Below are 13,045 nucleotides of genomic sequence, written 5' to 3'. Positions count from 1 at the left end.
GAGAAATATCAATAACCTCAGATATGCAGATGACACCACCCTGATGGCAGAAAGTGATGAAGAACTAAAGAGCCTCTTGCTGAAAGTGAAAGAGGGGAGTGAAAAAGTTGGCTTAAAGCTCAACATTCAGAAAACTAAGATCATGGCATCTGGTCCCATCACTTCATGGCAAACTGATGGGGAAACAGTGGAAACAGTGGCTGACTTTATATTTTGGGGCTCCAAAATCACTGGGGATGGTGATTGCAGGCATAAATTTAAAAGATGCTTGCTCCTTGGAAGAAAAGTTATGACCAACCTAGACAGCATATTAAAAAGCAGAGACATTACTTTGCCAACAAAGGTCCGTCTAGTCAGGGCTATGGTTTTTCCAGTAGTCATGTATGGATGTGAGAGTTGGACTATAAGGAAGGTTGAGCATGGAAGGATTGATGCTTTTGAACTGTGGTGTTGGAGAAGACTCTTGAGAGTCCCTTGAACAGCAAGGAGATCCAACCAGTCCATCCTAGGAGATCAGTCCTGGGTGTTCATTGGAGGCCCTGATGTTGAAGCTGAAACTCCAATACTTTGGCCACCTGATGCAAAGAACTGACTCATTTGTAAAGACCCTGATGCCGGGAAAGATTGACGGCAGGAGGAGAAGGGGTCGACAGAGGATGAGATGGTTGGATGGCTCACTGTCACCATGGACATGGATTTGGGTGGACTCCGGGAGTTGGTGATGGACAGGGAGGCCTGGCGTGTTGTGGTTCATGGGGTCCCAAAGAGTCGGACACTACTGAGCGATTGAACTGGATGGAACATTGATAACATATGCAAATATGAAGTAAACTATGAATATTACAGAGTGCTTTCTTTTTTAATTAAAAAATTTTAACTGTAGCCCTTTCTTTTTTAAACTGTTTGTTTTGTATCGGGGTACAGCTGATTAACAATGTTGTGATAGTTTCAGGTGAACAGCAAAGGGACTTAGCCATATACAGATATGTATGCAACCATTCTCTCCCAAACTCCCCTCCCATTCAGGCTGCCACGTAGCATTGAACAGAGCTCCATGTGCTATACAGTAGATCTTTGTTGTTTATCCATTCTAAATATAGCAGTGTGTACATGTCCACCCCTAGTTCCCTAACTATCCCTTCCCCTCATCAACCATATTAGTTCATTCTCTTAAGTCTCTCTGGTTTGTAAGTTCATTTGTATCATTTCTTTTAGATTCCACATGTAATATCTGTCATATGATAATTCTCCTTCTCTGTCTGACTTTACTTCACTCAGTATGACAGTCTCTAGATCCATTCATGTTGCTGAAAATGCTTTTTCTTTTTTAATTGAGGTGTAATTCACATATAACATTAGTTTTAGGTATACAATGTAATGATTCTATATTTGTATACATTGTGGAATGGCCACCACAACAAGTCTAGTTAACCTGACACTATACATAGTTACACATGTTTTTCCTTGTGATGAGAACTTTTAAGATCTCTTCTCTTAGCAACTTTCAAATATGAAATACAGTATTATTAACTATAGTCAATGTGACTAACCTGTACATTACATTCCCCATGACATATTTAGTACTGGAGGTTTGTACCAGCTCTGACAACCACTAAGTTGGGCACTTTTTAAAAATTCCACATATAAGCGATATCATACAGTATTTGTCTTCCTCTGCCTGACTTATTTCACTTAGCATAACACCCTCAAGTTCCACCCATGATGTCACACATGGCAAGATATCATTTTTCCTCATGGCTGAATAATATTCATATTATATTATTTACCCATTGATCCATTGGTGAACACAGGCAGTTTCCACATCTTGGCTATTGTAAATAAAGCTGCAGTGAACATGGTGGTACATATACCTTTTCAAATTAGTGTTCTCATTTTCTTTGGACAAACACCCAGAAGTGGAATTGCTAGATCATATGGTAGTTATGCTTTTAGTTTTTTGAGGGACCTCCATAATATTTTCCATAATGGCTGTATCATATTACATTCATACCAACAGTGAACAAGTGTTCCCTTTTTTCCCACATCATCACTAACACTTGTTATTGCTTGACTTTTGGTAATAGCCATTTTAACAGGTGTGAGACTAAACCTCATTGTGGTTTTGATTTGCATTTCCCTGATGATGAGTGATATTAAGCATCTTTTCATGTACCCATTAGCCATTTGTATGTGTTCTTTGAAAAAATGTCTATTCAAATCCTCTGTCCATTTTAAAATCAGATTATTATTATTTTATTGTTGAAGTACAGTTAGTTTATAATGTGTTTAATTTGTGCTATATAGCAAAGTGACTTAGTTATATATATTATTTTCCATTATAAATTATCACAGGATAGTGAATATAATTCCCTGTGCTATTCAGTAGGACCTTATTATTTATCCATCCTATATATAACAGTTTGCATCTGCTAATTTCAAACTCTCAATCCTTCCCTACCCCACCCCCACCTTTGGGAACCACAGTCTGTTTTCTATATTTGTGGGTTTGTTTAGTAGATATGTTCATTTGGGTCATAACTTATTTTATTTATTTTAAAATTTTAATTTATTTATTTTTGGCTGTGCTGGGTCTTTGTTGGTGGGCATGTGCTTCCTCTAGTTGCAGCAAGCAGGGGCTACTTTTCACTGCAGTGCACAGGCTTCTCATTGTGGTTGCTTCTCTTGTTTTGGAGCATAGGCCTAGGGCATGTGGGCTTCAGAAGTTGCTGCCTGGGAACTCAGTCGCTGTGACTTGCAGGTCCCAGAGCGTGGGCTCAGTAGTTGTGGCACAAGGGCTTAGTTGTGCCATGGCACATGGAATCTTCCCAAACCAGGGACTGAACTTGTGTCCCCTGCATTGATAGGTGGATTCTTATCCACTGCAGCACCAGAGAAGTCCTTGTGCCATAGTTTAGATTCCACATATAAGTGATATCACATGGTATTTGTCTTTCTCTTTCCTACTTACTTACTATAATAATTTCTAGGTCTGTCCTTGTAACTATTATTTCATTCTTTTTAATGACTAAGCAAAAAGTCCATCGTCCACATCTTCTTTTTCATCTGTCACTAACTATTTTTGGTTGTTTCCATGTCTTGGCTGTTGTAAATAGTACCGCTATGAACATAGGGGTACATGTATATTTTCATAGTTTTGTCTGGGTATATGAGTATGAGTGGGATTGTGGGGTCATATGGCAACTCTATTTTTAATGTTTTGAGGAACCTCCAAACTGTTCTCCATAGTGAATGCACTAACTTACATTTGCATCAACAGTGTGAAAGGGTTCCTTTTTCTCTACACCTTTTCCAGCATTTGTTATTTGTAGACTTTTTAATGATGGCCATTCTGACTGATGTGAGGTAGTAGCTCACTGTTGTTTTGAGTCAATTCTTATAAAAAACCTGTGTGTCTTTCTCTGTCTCTATCTATTGCTCAATAGTTCTATTTCTTTGGAGAACCCTAATCCTGACTAGCATAGTAGAGAAGAGGGAAAATGTGAGCTTGACATAGACATTGTAAGAGAAGGCAAAGGAGGTATGCTGTGGAGGTCAGGGAATGCTGAAAGGTGGTATCAACAGATAGCAAAAACTTTTTGAAAAGCAGCTCATCAAACATGGAAGAGAGGCCTGGAAGTGCCTCTGGAAAAAAGGATAAGCCAGTTCTGTTCATTTCCCACAGAGTCCAAGGAGTCAGAAAAGATGAAGATTTTCCAAGATGACTTGAAAAACGTGTGGACTGGGGAAAACCAGGTTCCACATCTTAATAACAGTTTTAACTGGAATTTAAACCAGGGCTCTTGTGACCCAATCTCAGTAGTCAAAGAAACATGGTTCAGAAAAAAAACAAAAAGTGAATTTAAAGTACTTTACCCCTTCACCTAAAAAAATAGAACACTGAGGGATAAGTGCATTCATAATGTACAAGAAACATTTAAAAAAAATCCTCTCTCCCCACATGGATGGCAGCTGCTCTCCAAAATTTCCTCTAACACCCTTTTGTCCTACCTTCTCTAAGGTGAGAAGATACCAGTATTACACTAAGCCTAACTGACAGAGAGCCCCTGGCTTCATTCCTTAATTAACTGCTGAACTTGCCCTGAGGCCACACCTCTCACAGTCCCTTAAAATGGCACATTACTCTAAAAAGCTCCTAGTTGCCCTTCTTCCTTCTCTTGCTCTTTGACTGGGGGTCAGACTGAACTGCAATCTGACTGAGGGTCTTCCAGCCTTTCCCAGGTGCTATCCCATTTTCTCTTATAGACATTACCCTAATTGATTTCTTACATGTTTAATTCCTCTTTTGGCAGCTGCTTTTCTGAAGATTCTGACTAACCCACTCCCCCAACTATGTCACCTCTTCCAAATTTACTCCTTCCATTTCACCCATCATTTCACCACCCTGACAGTGGTCACTGACAAGCATAGAATGGCCAGATCAAGATGACTCCTGTCTTGAAGTAAGAAATAACTCAAACATAGCCCAGAGCATGCGAGGACTTCAAAGGGCAACTGTTGAGTACTTAAATCTTCCTCCTCCTTCTCCCACCCCCCTAGGCTTACATCTGAAGTAGGAGAAATAACATGATAGATCTTCAGAATTCTGTACAGTATTGAGTAGCCAGGGTGGGTTACTAGAACAGTGAAGAGGAAGATTGGGAGGAGAAAGAAAGGGAGGGAAAGAGAATTACCTGGACAGGACTCTTAACAACTTTTAACAGTTGTTTATGGATCTCTCCTGTGCCGTGCTTTCTGTGAAACACAGGTTACTCAAAGTTAAATAAGAAAAACAAACTTCCTTGCTGCCAGAGGGACCAATAGTCTCCCTAACTCAGGTAGAGGGAGGATCAGGGTAGACTGCCTGAGGAGATGATACCTGAGCAGAGCCTGGAAAGATGTAGAGGTCTAGCAGAAAACCACCTGAACCACATGCTATTGCCTAAAGCTCAATTCCACAAATACATTCTGAAGGCCTCCTTCGTTTTATGTGCAGGGGCTACACTGGTGAGCAAGCTGCCATGCTCCCTGCTCTCTGGCTTGGGAATCTCACTGGGAAGAGGGCTAAACACAGAGTGAAATGTTAACACAGTGTGAAATGAGCCACAGGAGAGGGATCTGCAAAGCACTTTAGGACAAAGGTGTCCCAATGCCCCAAGCCAAATCAAGTCCCAGTTTCAGAATATGGCAAAATTCTTCACACTATAATTTACCACCATTCTCCCTAAAGCTGGGGACACAATCATGTGTATGAATCTGGACAGGCCATTACTCCTGGAATGCAGTTACCTTCTTAGAGATAACTCTCCTTGACACACACTCAGCCTTGTGCAAATTCTTCCCTGTGTTACCAGGCCGGTCCTTAGTCTACCTCTCTAGGTTGGCTGTGCATGCACGCTCAGCTGTGTGCTCAGTCATGTCCAGCTCTTCTCAACCCCCAAGGACTGCAGCCCACCAGGTTCCTCTCTTCATGGAATTTTCCAGTCCTGGAGCAGGTTACCATTACCTACTCCAGGGGATCTTTCTGACCCAGGGATTGAATTTGTGTCTCTTGTGTCTCTGCATTGGCAAGTGGATTCTTTACCACTGTGCCACCCAGGAGGGGCCCAAATGCAGGGCCAAGAGCATCTATTAATACTATGGAGTCAGAGAGCTGCAGTGGGCTTTGTCCAGTCATATGACTTCAGGCCTAAAGTCCTCAGTTTCCCTGAATATCTAGGTGAACAATTAGTACTCCAGGAAAGTAGTAAGTACTGGTGGTTTGTTCTTGGCAGATGGCAACTGCTCAAAAACATTTGCTGAATTGAGCTGTATTAACACTTAAGTCTCAGGCCAGAGTTTGAACTTTATGAATGCCCTGGCTGTGAGCTCAGTGAGGTTAATGATCAACTTCAGCAGTTTCCTGTGGCGAAGAATATAAAATGTACACCTTATTCTTTTCCTTGAAGAGCCGACTGTTAGCTGGGGAAACAGACAAGCTCCCTACAGTTCAGTTCTAAAGCCCTAGAGCAGTGGTTCTCAAACTCAGAGCAAGTACTGAAATCACCTAGAGGCCATCTGTTGAAACAGATTGCTGGCCAAACCCCCAGAATTCCTGATTGAGTAGGTCTGCGATGGAATCTGGGAATTTGAAAGTTTCCATTTCCCTACTGACCTTCAGGTGAGGCTGATGCCAGGTGCTCAATAAGTCATACATAATACACCTCTGTGTTTGAATCCTGTTTCCATTTCTGTACTCCTTGCTGGATCAAATCACTTTACCTCTCTTAATTTGCCTCACCAGTAAAATCCGGATAATAGCTAATACGGAAAATGCTTAAAGTGACACTTGGTACAGTGTTTCATAAAGTTAACTATTGTTTTGTTCAGCCACTCAGTTGTGTGTCCAACTTTTTGTGACTGCATGGACTGCAGCACACCAGGCTTCTGTGTCCCTCGCCATCTCCTGGAGTTTGCCGAAGTTCATGTTCATTGCATTGGTGATGCTGTCCAGCTATCTCATCCTCTGACACCCTCTTCTCCTTCTGCCCTCAATTTTTTCCAGCATCAGGGACCTTTCCAATGAGTCATCTGTTTGCATTAGATGACCAAAATAATGGAGCTTCAGATTCAGCATCAGTCTTTCCAGTTAATACTCAGGGTTGATCTCCCTTAAGATTGACTGGTTTGATCTCCTTTCTGTCAAAGGCACTTTCAGGAGTTTTCTCCAGCACCACAGTTCCAAGGCATCAATTTTTTGGCCTTCTGCCTTCTTTATGGTCCAGCTCTCACAAAACGTGACCACAGGCAAGGCCATAACCTTGACTATATGGACTTTTGTGGGCAGAGTAATGTCTCTGCTTTTCAACAGTCTAGGTCTATCATCGATTTTCTGCCAAGAAGCAATCGTCTTCTGATCTCATGGCTGCAGTCACCATCAGCAGTGATTTTGCAGCCCAAGAAGAGGAAATCTGTCACTACTTCCACCTTTTCCCCTTCTATTTGCCATTAAGTAATGTGGCCGGATGCCTTGATCTGAGTTTTTCTAACACTTAGTCTTAAGCCAGCTCTTTCACTCTCCTCCTTCACCCTGGTCAAGAAGCCCTTTAGTTCCTCTTCACTTTCTGCCATTGAAGTGGTATTATCTGCATATCTGAGGTTGTTGATGTTTCTCCCACCTGTCTTGATTCCATCTTGTAACTCATCCAGCCCAGCATTTCGCATGATGTGCTCAGCGTAAAGGTTAAACAAACAGGCTGACAGCAGACAGCCTTGTCATACTCTTTTCTCGATCTTGGACCAATCAGTTGTTCCATACAGGGTTCTAACTGTTGCTTCTTGGCTCACATACAGGTTTCTCAGGTCTGGTATTCCCGTATCTCTAAGAGCTTTCCCCAGTTTGTCATGATCCACACAAAGGTTTTAGTGTAGTCACTGAAACACAGATAGATGTTTTTCTGAAATTCCCTTGCTTTCTCTATAATCCAGCGAATGCTGGCAATTTGATCTCTAGTTCCTCTTCCTTTTCTAAATCCAGCTTGGACAGCTAGAAGTTCTTGGTTGCTACGTGGAGGACACAACTAGCGGTCTAGATAGCCACTTAGCAAAGGCTAAGTCCCTTTTCTCTGCAACCTAGAGAGCACAACACAGATTGATCCGTCCCACATGTCTTCTCAGGGTGACGCCCAGCCTCAGGACTCCAAGGCCTTTCTCCCCAAAGCCTACGGTATTCCAGCTCACAGGCTCCCTACGGCCCGCCCATGCTGCGCAGGCGCAGACACCACAGCGCGCCCACTTGATGCACATGCGCACTCCGGCTCGCTGCTAGACCAAAAATGGCTGCAGCAATGCGCATGGCGGTGGCCGGAGCCAGGCTCAGTGTGGTAGTGAGAAGTCTCCGGGGCGCCGCGCGCAGCTTGTGCACCCAGCCCCTATCGGTTAACGAACGCATCGAGAACAAGCGGCAAGCTGCACTGCTGGGAGGAGGGCAGCGTCGCATTGACGCGCAGCATAAGCGAGTGAGTCTTAGGGGAGTCCAGGCCAGCCGGCCCGCCCCCAGCGGTCGCAATCTATCACCGCGAGCGCGGCTTGCTGCGTAAGAGGCCTCCCAGCCAATCGACGCGATGTCTTGAGGGGCGGGGCGGGGCCAATGATGTTCACCTTGTGAACCTGACGCCTTTCACTGGGCAGGTAAAACCAGGACAAGCACCATTGTGCTTTGTCACTGTCTGCTTTCTCTTTGGAATTTTAGACGAGCCTGGCTGGGCTCCAGCGGCTCACCAGTTAACTTTGGACAAGTTACTTATTCCCCCGGAGTCAGTTTATTCTTAACAGAAAATGGCAATAATTCTTCCCTCATAATCTTAGTGGAATAAGATAATGAAACAACGACAGGCACGGGGAAAAAAAAAATCTTGCTCTTCTCATGCCCGGTTTAAGAGTGGTAGGAGCTTTTTGGCCCATCATGGAAGCAGGAAAATCAAGACATTTGGCAGGGGAAGTTACATGGGCAAACTTTCCTTCACCTGGGTAGGCGTGTGGTTTGTGTAGGGAACTTGTGGAAACTCTCCCCCCAATGCCAGCTGAACCTCTTATGGGTCTCAGAGTACATCCATCGACCTGCTTGCTGGGTAGGAAAGGCGCCCCCTAGGAAGCAGGTGTTTGGTTTTTTTTTTTCCCCCTGGGGTTGCTGAGGTCAGTCTGGGTGTTTGGTTGAAGTGAACAGCTCAAGCACTGCCACCCGCTGCCCGGGTTGCTTCTGTGGATCATTTTAGTAGCAGAAAAAAAAAAAATTGAGGCCCAGATCAGTGACCTGGGCCTTGAAACGAGGCTCGCCCAGTGGGTCCTGGACACGTGTGAGTCTGGATTGGTGTGCTGGAAGAGTTAAATAACCAACCTGGAAGGCACAAAAGTGAAATTCTTAGAGATGAAGGAGACTGAGGCATAAACTCACAAGCAGGGGGAGGTGGGGTCTTCAGTGAGGAGATTTGCACCAGCCCTTTATTAAGTTTAAATTGAAAGTTGATTTAGATGTTGTAAATACCCATTTGATAAGGGCCTGAAGCTGACAGTTCCTTTCTGTGAGATGTAAATTTGGTTGATAGTGTGTGGTTCCAGGAGTGCCCCCTGACCCCAGGTGGCTGTGTTTGTGAGGGAACTTCAAATCATCCTCTGCAAAGGCCTGTCGGTGCTCTGTGCACTCTCTGTTGGGGTCCATGGCTCAGCCCCTCCCTGGATCATCACCCCAACCATTTCCAAGTGATCCTACTTTAGATGTAACCCCCAGAAACTGTTTTTCTTTTGCCAAAGCTGACTTAGTCAGGAGGCTGACTTAGTTTAAACCTCTCACTCCACCCCCTTTTACACAATTTTTGGACTACTTCCATAGGGTAGATTTCCAGAAGTGGAATTACTAGGTCAAAAGATCTGAATATTTTTCAACACTGATATATATTGCCCAATTGCTTTCCTGAAAACTTATTTAACACAATAGTGTGGAGGATTGCCTTTTTGTGTTAATATGCAACGCTAGCTTTGGTCTCTTTCTTAAGGGGAAATATAGCTAGTAGAGGTGTTTTTTGTTTTGTTTTCTTTTTTTAACAAGGGTGGTGGGATTCCCTATAGGAAGTCTGTGAACCTGGGAGTGTTGCCGCAGATGCTTTGCAAAGCATGCTTTCATTTTCTACCTCCTGCTTCTCCATTCTTCTTTTTATTGACCCTTGGCTCTCCAGTAAATGTTTGTGGAACTAGTTATCTTTTTCCAGGGTCAGGCTCTCCTTAACCATCCATTTGTCCTCTCCACCTTTTCCTCCCACTCTTTGTTTTCACAGTTAGTGGCTCCTGGAGCAGCTGGTTTGCCCTGATTGCCTTACTGGCTGAATTCTACTGATAACACCTGTCTCTTTGGCAGACTGGTGGAATAGAGAGAGGGCTTTCATGTGGAGTGAAGGCAAACCCAGTCCTCCTGGCCCTCCCGTGAACACTCCTTGCCTACTGACTGTGTGTGTCATGACATTGCTGAGTGATTTTTGTTGCATTTTAGGGAAAGCTGACGGCCAGAGAGCGGATCAGTCTCTTGCTGGACCCTGGAAGTTTTGTTGAGAGCGACATGTTTGTGGAACACCGATGTGCAGATTTTGGAATGGCTGCTGATAAGAATAAGGTATCTGTTCACAATGGTGCAGGCCTCCAAGTTGCACTTACCAGCTGTGGCCCTGCTGGTCTACTACTAGATAATGAAGTCCTGCTGGAACTCAGGATACATTGAAAAATTTCAAGTATCAGGTTCTGGAATTGCAGAAGTGCCTCTTGAGAAGCACTGTTGGGGCCTCCAGGTTCCCCACTCACCTTTGTCTGCAATTGAAGGAATGTGGGTGCACTGCTCATGCCTTGTGCAAGGTGACTGGTCCAGCTCCCGGGGCTCTGGTGTGGTTTCCCAGTTCTCGAAGGTATAGAATGACAAACTTAGAAGGAAAGTTGAGAATGTCTTTTGATTGGGTTCTGTTCTGCCTAGGTACCAGGGACCCCTAAAGGCTAACCAGTCACCTCTTTGACATACTTTAAGTTTATGCTTTGGAGTTTTGGAGGTCAGAGTCACCTACACCTATTCTTTCAACTGGGTGTTCTCCAAGATGCACAGAGTTCTTTGGACTCACTGGGTCCATTTTCTAAAGGTCTGTGATCAAAGATTTGTAACCTTGGCAATAAACTAGCCAGCTCCATTTGATTCATTATGAACCATACAGTGACTGTCAGAATTCCAAGCAAAATGCTAGGTTTGCCTTCTTAAGGTTTGGGGGTTGGTATGTGGCTTTGCAGAAATTGCCATGTTTTTTTGTATGTCCTCTTTTTCCCTCTGAGCCCTCAGTAGTGACAGCCCTAGGGGAGTCTCATGATTATTCTACTTCTAGGAAGGATACAGTGCTTTTCATTTCTGGTGATGAAGCAGTAGCCCAGCGCTTGCTGTTGCAGAACTGAGGCAGGGAGGAGGGGATTCCTTCATGTTCTGTATTTATACTGAATTTTAAGGGATTTGGGGTGGAGTCTTTTTTTAGGGTGGGATCTTTCATTGGGGCATAATTGCTAGATTCATGAGAGAAGTAATTGGGTTTTTTAACCTTTATTTTTCTGTTTTTCTGGTAGTTTCCTGGAGACAGTGTGGTCACTGGACGAGGACGAATCAATGGAAGACTGGTTTATGTCTTCAGTCAGGTATTTTCTACTCTAATTGGCTGAGCTTTCCTTGAGGTCAGAGCCAGGAGCAAAATGTTCTTTTCTTTGAAAAGAAAACAGTTCTGGGGAAAGAATGCTTTCCTATAGTTGGGGCTTGTGAGGGAATTATTATTATTATTATTATTTTTTTTTAGTACATATGTCCAGAGTATTGTACTATGTGTTTTTTTTTCTTAGGGAGAAAGAGTCCTTTGTTTGGGGGAGGATCATAGAGCAGTCTTGGGAGACAGGAGTTTATCCAAGTGAGTGAGATTCCCCTTGGCAGATTGGTTCTGTGCTGGGAGGGCTGCCGTGGTCTGGGCAGTGGATGCATTTGGGCAGAGGGGAGTTGACTCTCAGAGCCACAAGTCCTTTTGGCTTTCATGAATGTGTTCAAGCAAGTTTTGTTAGGCTGTATCAAGACAGATACAGTTTCTTCACATGGAGACCATAGGAGAATGTGGTAGAAAGAATAGTGACACAAAATCCTAATCTCTGAAACCTGTGAGTATGTAATTCTACCTGGCAAAATAGAATTAAGCTTGCAGATGGAATAAATGTTACTAATCAGTTGATTTTAAAATAGAGCAGCTTGGGTTATTTAGGTGGGCCCAGTGTAAGCACAAGTGTCCTTAGAAGTGGAAGAGAGAGGCAGAAGGGGAGGTCGGAGTAAGGCTATGTGAGAAGGACTCTGCCTGCCATTGCTGCTTCAGAACAGGGAGGGCAGGGGTCGTGAGGGGAGGAAAGCAAATAGATGGTCTTTAGAAGTTGGAAAAGATAAGACAAGAGATTCTCCCCTGGAGCCTCCAGAAAGGAGCATAACCCTGCTAACCATGATTTTGGCCCAATGAGACCCATGTAGGACTTCTGAATTACAGAACTGTCAGGTAATGAATATGAATTGTCTCTAGCCATTGAATTTGTGGTAATTTGTTACAACAGCAATGAAAACTAATGCAAAGAACATGTTGTATACTATTTTTTTGTTTGACTTTTTTTTTCCCCTCCACTAAGAGATGGGAATATATATATAGTTCTAAATATTCAGTTTCTTTTACAGATCTTAAAAGTAGGGAGCTTGTTTAGGAACCTAGAATGTTTTCTGAATTTGGTAGTAAAATAATTATACTTGATTATTTTAAAATTTAAACCATACTAATTTGCGAATAGGATTACTTTTGAAATATTTTAAAACTTTTTTATAAATGAGTCTACCAAATGCCTGGCTGTAAGAATCATATTTTTTTTTTTTTGTCATTTAGGAGAGCTAGGCAAAAAATTGTACAGAAGGAACCATTAGTAAGATAGCTAGAACAAAGAAGGTTATTGTGCTTTTTGGGCACAATGTTCTCTGAGCTTTAAGCAGATGCAAAAATTCATTGAACTGATACTTTGAGCGTCTCTTCTGCCCCTGTTTGGTGGGAGTGTGGTGGAGGTGGAGAAGATGAGACAGTTCTTGTCCTAAAGAAGCTAATCATTTTGTTGATGGAATGGGGCAGAACAGGAATGGCTACATCTACAGTGAGGTTCTGGGCTAGCTCTCAGGACATGGAAAGATCACATTTGAATCCAGGAAAGCTTTAGGGAAAATGGAGCATATGAAATAGGCCCTGAAGGATACTGAGGGGAAGAATGACGAGCCAACTTGTAGTGATCCCCTAGATGTTCGTGTCTGCAGGCCTTTTTTCTAGGAGGAGCGTCCATTTTTCCAGAGAAGCAATCACAGTCTTTTGTGCGATAATTGGCTGTAGATGTGTTCCTGGGGGAGGGAGGTCAACATTGGCTCATCATTCACTGTACAGACTGGAAATCTCACCTGTTTTCAGCCTCATCTTTGCTGCCTGTAGTGGCAGGGGTT

The 13,045-nt window shown here is 43.3% G+C and overlaps 1 protein-coding gene across 1 annotated transcript in view; it reads left to right on the top strand.

Moving 5' to 3' along the window:
- Positions 1-7,777: 7,777 nt before the first annotated feature.
- Positions 7,778-13,045, top strand: part of PCCB (propionyl-CoA carboxylase subunit beta) — a 96,730-nt gene continuing 91,462 nt past the window's right edge. Inside the window, exons 1-3 of the mRNA XM_020909592.2 lie at positions 7,778-7,994; positions 10,019-10,138; positions 11,119-11,187. Of these exons, the coding sequence (XP_020765251.1) occupies positions 7,812-7,994; positions 10,019-10,138; positions 11,119-11,187 (372 nt within the window). The 5' untranslated portion in view covers positions 7,778-7,811. The remainder of the gene's footprint in view (positions 7,995-10,018; positions 10,139-11,118; positions 11,188-13,045) is intronic.

The sequence above is a fragment of the Odocoileus virginianus genome, chromosome 4 (genome assembly GCF_023699985.2).
Source record: "Odocoileus virginianus isolate 20LAN1187 ecotype Illinois chromosome 4, Ovbor_1.2, whole genome shotgun sequence".
In the NCBI taxonomy this organism is placed as follows: domain Eukaryota; kingdom Metazoa; phylum Chordata; class Mammalia; order Artiodactyla; family Cervidae; genus Odocoileus; species Odocoileus virginianus.
This window is presented reverse-complemented; position numbering and strand designations above follow the sequence as displayed.